The 10,044-nt window shown below is 39.7% G+C and overlaps 1 protein-coding gene and 1 long non-coding RNA gene across 2 annotated transcripts in view; one reads left to right on the forward strand and one right to left on the reverse strand.

The window, feature by feature from the left end:
- Window positions 1-2,525: 2,525 nt before the first annotated feature.
- On the reverse strand, window positions 2,526-4,165 carry LOC108957727. Its single transcript, XR_005549827.1, has 3 exons — window positions 3,912-4,165; window positions 3,052-3,195; window positions 2,526-2,951 (listed from the first exon to the last, which is right to left on the reverse strand). It is a non-coding gene; the product is annotated as an uncharacterized LOC108957727 (long non-coding RNA).
- Window positions 4,166-6,497: 2,332 nt separating this feature from the next.
- The window catches only part of LOC104443046 (golgin subfamily A member 6-like protein 22), a 41,215-nt gene continuing 37,668 nt past the window's right edge, over window positions 6,498-10,044 (forward strand). The window contains exon 1 of the mRNA XM_039314302.1: window positions 6,498-6,728. Coding sequence (XP_039170236.1) covers window positions 6,521-6,728 — 208 coding nt within the window. The 5' untranslated portion in view covers window positions 6,498-6,520. The remainder of the gene's footprint in view (window positions 6,729-10,044) is intronic.

Here is a 10,044-nt window from a genome sequence, read left to right on the forward strand (position 1 = left end):
GGATAGTCTAATTAAATGGTGGAATTTAGCAATATTTGCACTCTCAATTTTCACATACTTCTAAATCTAATTGTTTTGCATGTCAACAATGGTCTTGTCTAGTGTGCTTACTCGACTTTTGCCACCGCGATGTTATGCATGTAATGGATCACCTGTGTGTCAGACCTGAATTTTTTTAGAAATTTGCTTTATATGAGAAAGTGCAAATTACTTGTATTGATGAATTCATTATATATGACTATTTAATTCTTGGAATTGCGAGAGATTGTGTTTGAAAATAATATATTGAACATATTCAATATTCAGGTAAACCATTCAAGCCCCACTTTTGAAGCGAAATCAGACTGGTCCCCTTGCTTAGAAAGTGTGTAGAGAGAAACTCTAAAGAAAATCACTTGTATTCATTGGATGTTACAACTGAGGGCAAGTACTCCTATTTATACACGATGTCCTCTAATTAGAGTCGTTGATCTCTATCTCAATCTAACAATACAAAGACTCAATCCTCATCCCAATCCAATGGATGAGGTTGAATTGATTGTACGATGTTGGATATCAATCTTCATCTAAGGGAGTCGATGGTGGAGATCTATTTGTGTTGGGGATCAATCCACATGACACTGATCTAACCATAGAGCATCCTACCGATCTGACGGTTCCGAAATACTTTGACGTCACCTCTTCAGGTTGATCTATGACACGTGGTCTCAATTGATATTTGCTCAAATCGTGGGCAACGGTAGCCGGAATCATAGCCACCAAGAGCGGGTGACCTATCCCTGCTCTACTAGTTTAAAAAACAAAAAACGAATTTAAAAAGAATTAGTTCAATGCTCCATCTTCATAAATTACCCAAGACGAACGAGAGACAATAGAGCTAGCTTTTATATTGAGATCAAAACGAGTACTTTTGTAAAGATGTACAAATGAAATGCTGAAGTGGAATTCCAACTCGGCACTTCGTCAGCGCTTATTGGATTAATCACGACGCATGAAACTTATTTTACTTAGTGCTGACAAGGATAAGCCAAAAAGAAAATTTTGAAATAATCTTAAACCTAACCAAGGTTTATAGCACTGGAGAAGATAGGGTGGCTCAGTTGAGGTGAGCCAGGGTGGCCACATTGTCGGTGCCATGGAAGCACGCTAAGGGCTGCCGAGTGCTCATCAACCACCGCATGGCCTCCATTGCCTCTAATTAGAGGTATTGAATGGGTGGATCGGGTAGGGTCATTAATAGTTCGATCCAAATTGACTCATTAACCTATTTATGACCCATTTATGTTTAATGTAAATTTTCCGACCCATACCTGACCCAACTCATACCCAACTTATACCCGACACATTTAACTAAACTTAAAAAGCTTATTTTTTATATATGTGTTTTAAAAAAATGGTATTACTAAAATATTTTTATACAACACAAATTTAATGGACAATTTTTAAAATTTAAAAATAATTATTTTAAAAATCGAATTTTAATTATTTTTTATTTTTAAAATATAATTTTTAATTTTAATTTTTTGTTTTTCTTCTTCTTTGGCCGGCACCGGCCACAGGCGAGCCTCGAGCTTGCCAAATCCGATGAGCTCAAGCTCGCCCTCGGCGGATCTAGCGAGGCTCGATCCTCGCCGGACGTCGGTGAGGCCTCCGCCTTGCCGAGATCTAGCGAGCTCGAGCCTCGCCGATGTTGGGTGAGGCCTTTGCCTCGCCAGATCTGGCGAGCTTGAGCCTCGCCAGCGTTGGGTGAGCTCAAGCTTGCCCCTCACCAAATCTGGGTGAGCCTCAAGCCTCGCCCGGTTAGTCATTAGCCATCACCGTGCTTTCCTGACCGGAGGAAGAAGAAAGAAAAAAAGGAATGAAAAAAGAAAAAGAAAAAAATTATAATAAAAATAATTATAATTTCGGTTTTTATAAATAAAAAAACTAATTTTGTAAAATTAAATAAAAAGAGAGAGTCTCTCTCAGTAAATGGAGTTAATAAATGGGTCTTAAATGGTCTGCTCTCAGACCCATTTAAGACCCATATATCTTAATATCTTTATTTTCAAAATTTATTATGGGTGTTTTGAGAAATAAGGCTTGACCCATTAAGAACCCATTTAACTAGAAATGGGTCTAGAAATGGGTCAATGACCCATTTAACACCTCTACCTGCAATTCGAGCACACATCCACATGGAGCGATAGAGAGACGGAGAGAAGAAATGGTGGGTTGCACTAGGGGTGTAAACGGGTCGGGTCGGGTTGGGTCTTGATGTTACCCGACCCGACCTGAAACATACGGGTCACATACTGTGACCCAACTGACCCGACTTTTTTTTCTTTTTTCGGGTGAGAGTGAACGGGGGCATTCATCTTCATTGTTGTTCGTGACTTTTTACAACTATTATAGGTTATAACGAAACATTCCAAGCCTCGGCTTGGCTTTTTATTTTTTAGCATTGGATTGATTTTTGTCTCTTTTTTATTTTGGCTGGCCTCAAATGAATGTATCTTCTACAAATGAGCACAAGCATATGCATGTGGGGAAAAGAAAGAAGTTAAAATGGGGTCGGAGAGAAGTAAATGTTTAAGAAATACATTCATACAATTGGAAAAGAAGATGCTAGAGAATCGGAAATAAGAAAAGCTGCACTTCTTGCCAATGTCCACGAATTCATAAGGTATGGTGAGCTCGGTAAATATGCTGAAAAGGGTTTTACTTTCTAGAGTAAAATATGCAATCTTCTCCTTTCTTCATAATCTGCTTATCAGAATCAAAGGTTGATTCTGCAGACACAGAGCTCTTGGAGGATCCAGTTGAAAAATACAGCTTATTGCCTGTCCTTTGAGGTTTCTTCTGATTATGTAACACTGAACTCTCCGTCTTGGAATCTTCATCATCGTCTTCTTCAACCATCCGCTTCCTGATATTCTTATTTCTTGATGGCTTCCTGAAAAAGCTACACACTGACAATAAAGAAACACTGAATCAGTATACTAACATTCTTATAAACAAACTTAGAAGCTGCTGGAATGATAGGAGTTTGTATGGTACATCAGGAATTACCCTGTTCAAATGTTTGCTTTTCACCTTTCTCCTCCAAATTTCCTGGTTCAAGCCTGCTTAGCCTCACCAGAATCCGCCATAATGAAGCCTAGCCTACCACTAAAAAACAGGCTCGCCGCTCGTGTGTTCCAGAAAGCAAAGACACTGCACATGCAATTTTATCATAAGTAATCAATGCAAACCCAGAATTGCCAATGATTCAAAGACCACAGAAAGACTATCTTTGTTTCCAATATCAACTGATAAGTACACAAGAGTGAACATGTCTAAGTAAAACCTTGCTGAACAACTAAATCTATCTCCATTTAATGCTTCAGCTTTTATCTATAAACAGAGCCTATACCATCTATGAGGCCTCGTTCATTTACAAAGAAGTCCCATGCGAAACACAACATATATTTTTCACATGATATTAAACTAAACTAAAAATTGGGTAAAGAACATGTCTCCAGCAAACAAGTAGAATAAATTTTGGGCAGCAGGGTATGAAACAATAACTAAACTGGCTAAAGAAATTTTAAAAGAAAGAAACCCAGAAAGAGAAATAGATTTCGAAGAAACAGAAGCAGCCGAGCTAGAGAACTCAAAGTCATGCCGACAACTTAGCCCCAATCCGACATCAAAATTGAACCATAAAAAAACACATTCGACCCAATACAATCGCCAAATCAAATCGCCCCGCAACGAAGAGCAACAGACAATCATCAACAATCGCCCGAGCAGAAAGCGGCAACTTTGCGAAACACAAAATTCCCAATCTCCACGGCCAATGTTGAGCGCCATCGAGCAGAAATTCGGGACGGCATTTGAGGAGCGGCGAGAGGGGGGAAGGCGCGTGGATCTTGAGGGGGGCTCCTCACCTGCCGGGACTTGGAAACGAGGCGAGAAGCGAGCGCTGTCGATGATGGTCGGCCGCACGCGGCGGCAAGGGTTCCGGCGTTGGCGAGGCGGAGGCGAGGGGTGGCGACGGCGACGTCAACGGCGAGGCGGAGGCACGTCGATCGGAGGGCGGCAGCGGACTCCACGAGAAGGCGCACTCGTCGGAGAAGAAGGCGGAGCTGACGAGGTATGTGCTTCAGTGCTTGTGTTCGACTGTTTGTGTTTGGGGCTAGAGTGTTTGTGTTTTTGGCGTGTTTGACTTTGGAATTAACTTGTTTCGGGTCGAAGAATGTTCGAACCTTGACCCTACCCGAAACGCATTTTTTTGCTTGTTTTATATTTGTTACCCAAACACGATCCGAACACGAAATATGTATAATACATGTTTCGTGTTCGGGTCGTGTTCGGATCGGTCGGGTCGGGTTTTTTTGACACCCCTATATTGCACCACGGCCACCAACCAGTTCAATGTCTGTCAGGGTGGTACAACTGCAATTGAGGTGTTGCCAAGGTAGGGCGACCTCAGCCGAGCTGTCACCATGGTGGCGCAACCAGCCAATTGAGATCCTGTAACAGGTCTGCCCGACCATCCCCGTCCGGATGGAAATGTGGACCCGAGACCCTTCAAGTTATAATGTCATCAAAGATGCCCGGAATTCTACTGCTTCTGGATCACGGGCCCCTGGGGGTGGCGATGAAAGATCAAAACAACAACAGCTCTAATGCTCTATTGAAGTTACGGAGATCAAGGCCGGTTTCGAGATTCGGCCGGATGAAATTACTGACTTTTAAATTATTGGTAGAGCAGATAGTGAGTTATAAGAAAAAAAAACGTTAACTAAAAATTCGATCAATTGAGTATTGATAATTGCTTCAAGTAGAAATTAAATAATGCAAAAACTAATTTGGTAATTTACCATTGCAAACAATTATTAATTCATTGTTAGCTCCTTTCTCTTATCGAAAAGTGATAATACAGCTAAAGTACAATGCAAGTACCAAAATTTTCACGGAGGACACTTAAATACAAAAAATTATGAAATGTACATATAAGTGTCACTTTATTTAATTTTTCCGAACATTTGAATGTTACATCCAGCGAGGCTGGTTGGAAATTCTACATCACAATTTTTTATCAATATAACTCGCCTACATGGCTAACTAAAAAGCTGAGTCAGTAAAGAAAAGTTAAAACAAAATTTTTTTTTTTTTGTGAAAGTAAGTGAAAAGCTAAAACAATGTTGTTTTGTCTTTTATTTAAAATTTCAATATACATATTAATTACACTAAATTCAAAACTTAAAAAATAAAAAACAAAAAAGATCGCAAAACGGCAAGGATTGTGCAAGCCCTTGCCACTATCGACTAGGGTTTGCTAGGCCCTGACCAAGGGCTGGCAGCTATGAGGGCTTGTAAGCCCTCGCCTAGATGTGGGAGAGCCCTAACAGGTAGCGACCCTTAGGCCGACTAGGTGATGGCTGACGACCCTCATTGGATTTAGGGGAGGACTGCGATCCTCACCAGCTTATAGGCCCTTGTCGCTTGGCTAGGGCTCAATGACAATGGTTGACCCTCCCCCAACTGTTGTTGGCATTTCTCGGTGACGTTGGGGAGGCAGTGGCAAAGGCTTGCATAGCCCTCACCTAATGCCTTACGCAACTTCCTCTTCTTCCTATTTTTTTTTAAATAATTTATTTTTAAATTTAATTTAATTAAAATTTATATTAAAATTCAAACCGAGGCAAAACAATGTCATTTTTTACTTATCTAAGCATGTCGTCATGCAAAACAACATTGTTTTCAACTTATCTAACCACGTCAGTATGCAAAACGATGTCATTTTGCACTTGTCTTGTTGGAAAAACATAATGTCGAGATTTTGATTGGATTATCTCACCGTTGGCACTTAATTGATCAATTTTACTATGATTTTGGCATTTAACTATACATTTTCTAACTTTTGGTTCAAGTATCCTTGTGCCAAATTTTGGCACTTAGGGTCTGGGTGTCGATAAATACTTCCAATCAAATATACACATGGCAAAATTTTCTTTTTCTTAAAAAGTATGAAAACTAAAAATCAACATTTATACAAAAAACCCTCTAAAATTAAAATTGACATGAAACACAATAACTTATATATGTTAAATATTATTAAAACGGTTCACATTAAATAAAAATAGAGTTTTGTTAGCATAACAATCTTTGGCTACTATTAGAATAATAACTTGTTGTGGATTACAAATTTTCGAAGAAGTAGACTTTACGATAATTTATAATTATTTATTATTTAGTTTTTTATTATCTAAAATAAATTATTATTCTCAAAATAAATTTAAAAATTATTAGGCAATGATATACCTTGCTCGCACGACCAAAAGAGGTTTAAAAAAAAAAAAAGTAAAAAAAAAAAAAACCCTTTTTGTAAGTAAATATCGGCTATTTTTACTCCCCAGACAGAGATAAAAACAAGCCTCACGCGCTCGTTCTAGAACGAAAAGGATCGTCAACGTACGTGAAACTGAAACTACTCATCGCCGTGTGGGCTGTAGTCTAGACTCAACTAGAGAACATCTAACTCTTATTTCGCATGCGGGCGAGTTTAATTTCTGTCGGAAGGCAGAATCTATCCCTCGCAGTTGCAGGCCAAGAAGGGGCGGTTCCTGCAGTTCGATATAAGCGGCAGCTCGACGCGTCCTCTGGCACCCGACCGAGGAAGCTCCACCTCACCCGACATCGTCGCGTCGCTTTCGTTTCTGGGATCGAGCAGTCCCTTTCGCTGTCGGACAAGGCGCGAGGTGAGAAGTACTGCGAAACGTCTTCTGGGTTTTCGTTTTTCGTGATCATGCAACGTGATGTTGTGAGCCGTTAGACATCCCTCTCTGTCTTTCAATCCGTAATTTCGGAGCGTTGAATGGTTATGGTGCGAGAGTATGGGTTTGGGGATGTATAATCATGTGAAATTGTGGGTTTTGTGATGGGCGCTGTGTTCTGCACGAGCGATGTATCGCGTTCGGCTTTGAATGATAAAAACAGCGAAGGGCGTCTCGGTTCTCGCCGAGAAGTGTTGAGTTCTTTTTGTTTTGCTGCAAGGAAGCATTGTGTCGTCCTTGTAAATGGTAGCGTTTTCATTTTCTTTCTTGTCTATTGAAAGAAGAAAAAGATCATGCGGAGGGATTGTCTTGTCAGAGTGTGATGAAAATCTTGATTGGGCGTTTGCTTCGATTTGGCTAGGATTGGAATTGGCAGAGACTAGAGAGGATTTTTCATTTCTTGGAAACAATCCAAAAGTTTTACTTCTGATGGTGTAAAGTTAAGTCGGCTGCAAGCACATTTTTTTGGTTTCCTTGCTTGCTCTGCCAGATGGAGTAAGAACAAATCAATGGAATTGTTCCTGGAAATGGTTGCATTTTATTGAGAACTTAGTCAGAACTGAACTTGAATCCCTTATGTCATCCACAGCTTCTTGGGCATGTTGGATGTTTCACCATACTGGCTTACATGTTATCACAAACATAATAAATAGAGCTGGTAAAAAAATCATGCACATCTAGCATTTTCTTTGATTTTTCACACCTTTTTCATTGCACTTCTTGTCTTAAACTGTTGACTGCTTGTTGACCTCCAAAGGAGTCTTTCACTAGAAATCCTGCTCTCTAGGGTGCCAAGATGTTATGCAAAAAGGTGAGTGAAATGGGGTGCTGTGAACCAAAGCATTCGAGGTATGGGATAGACAAAAGCTTAAAACCAGGGACAACAGGAACTATTTTATTTTTGCAACATCATATCTTGGAGGTGAATTAAGAAATTTTGATGTTATTTGGTATAGTACAGTCAAACTTACCCCCCCAAAAGAAGAAAAAAAATGAAAAAGAAAAAAAAAAAAGGAAAAATAAGAAAAAAATAGAAAAATAAAAGAAATAAAAAAAAAAATACCAAACGCTGCACACGCACACGTAGTGGCCATTGCCAAGGGGCCCTGATGGCCCTCGCCAACACCTAGGCTGTAATTGTGCAATATAATCTTTTCTTCATTGGCAATGCTTGCCATGCCACCCTCTCTGCATTGTTATATTTCACTGATATGAGGTAGAGAATTTGTCAAAAAGTATGATATGTCATCACTGATTGCTTGATGCAATTGCTTTGCGTGGAGGTTTAGAAGACAAAGGAGGAAAAGGATATACTTTTCAAGTTTCAGCTAACACAGCCAGCATGCAAGGAGAATCTCAATCTAGTGCATGCGAGGAAAAAGTGAAAAAGGAAAAGTTAAGAGTCAAGCTGAAGAGCAAGGCTACAGACCCAGATGATGTGTCGGAAGAGAAGACTGAGATGGAAATGGAATTAAAGACCAAAACTGTGGAGAAAATCAAGCCACATCATGTGAAAGACAAGAAGGAGAAGCATATAAAAGAGGACAAGGAGAAATCGAAGAAAATGGATGTGGGTGAAAGGAAGGAAAAGGACAAAGGGAAAAAGGGCAAAGAATGCGATTGTGATGACGGCAATAATGATGAAGTCAGGACAGGTGAAGAGGAAGCGAGGGAGAAAGAGAAGAAGGAGAAATGCAGTATTAATGGTGATCAAGATAAAAGAATTGAGAATGATGAGTCCCTGGAGACTAAGAAAAAGAAAGGGAATAAGAAAGAGAATAAGTATGAGAAAGGCAAGGAAAAAGAAGAGATGGATACGGAGAAACGCGGTGGGGATTCAGAGGACAGTGAAGAATATCGTAAGGGGAAGAAAAAAGAGAAACATAAGGACAAGAATGTCAAGAAGGGAAATGATGAGAACTTCAAGGAGAAAGGAGTAGAGAAGATTAGAAGTGACGACAGAGAGGAGGAGAAGAAAAAGGGAAGCGAAAATACATAGAGATATACGAAGGGAAGGCAAATGATGAGGAGGAAAAGAAGGATATGCATGGGAAAGAGAAATATGAAGGCAAGAAAAAGGATGAAAAGGATGAAAAACACAAGGAGAAAGATAAATCTAAAGGAAAAGAGGATGACGATTTGGATAGAGGAGAAAAGAATAAGAAAAAGGATAAGGAAGAGAAAGAGAAGGATAAGCACAAGAATGTAGCAGATGAGCAAAAAGGCACAAAACATGAGGAGGAAGATAAGAAGAACCTGGAAAAAATCAAGAAGGAAGAGGAAAGGAAGCACAAGGATAGAGAGGATGTGGAGAAACAAGATGAAGATGAGGCACAAGTAGACTGTGAGAAAGAGCGAAAGAAGAAAGAGAAGAAAGAGAAGGAAAAGCAAAGGGGCAACTCGGTTGCGGAAACAGCAGATGAAGATAAGGGGAGAGGGGAGAAGAAAGAGAAGAAGAAGAAGAAGAAGACCAAGAAAACTGATGTAGGAAAAGAAGAGAAAGAAGAGAAGCTAAAGAAGAAAGGGAAGAAGCATGATGATGGACCGGATGATAGAAACAAAGAGGAGGAGAAAGGAGACGTTAAAAAAAAGAATCAGAAGGTTGAAGAGGGTATGGCTGAAATTACTAAAAGAGAGATTGAATTATGCGAAGATGCTAACAAATCTGAAGGAGAAGGGCAAAATGAAATTCAGAAAGGTGAGGAAGTTGATAAGAAGGAAAAGGACAAGAAGGTTAAGGTTGACAAGAAAAGAAAGCTTGATGGGAAGGAGAAGATTAAAGATCTTGACAAGCTAAAACAGAAGTTGGAGAAAGTAAATAGTAAAATCGAAGCTCTTCTGGAGAAGAAGTCGGAAATCTTGAGGCAACTAAATGAGGCTGAGCACGCAGAGACGTCTACTGGTGGAGCAGCTGATGAAGCTAATGCAGCTTAGGGTGATATGTGGACACTACTCTTTTCTTTTCTGTTTGTAACTGTCTGTTTTACTAAAGTTGCTACGTGAATAATGTAGGCTTTTATTTTCCTTGTTCTATAAATGTAACGCTCTGTGTCCTTTTTATCTTACCTATAGTGAGCCTCTTTTTACATAAATTTCCGAAGGCTATAGTTTTATGTTACTAGGCCTCAAGGGAGTGCTATATCCGTGTCTCACATATGTGCCCTTAACTCTTATTTGTGATTCATGATTTAACTATTATGATATGTAAATGCTTGATCATAGAGCTTCTCGGGCTGATCTG

This window comes from Eucalyptus grandis, chromosome 1 (assembly GCF_016545825.1).
Source record: "Eucalyptus grandis isolate ANBG69807.140 chromosome 1, ASM1654582v1, whole genome shotgun sequence".
Taxonomy (NCBI): domain Eukaryota; kingdom Viridiplantae; phylum Streptophyta; class Magnoliopsida; order Myrtales; family Myrtaceae; genus Eucalyptus; species Eucalyptus grandis.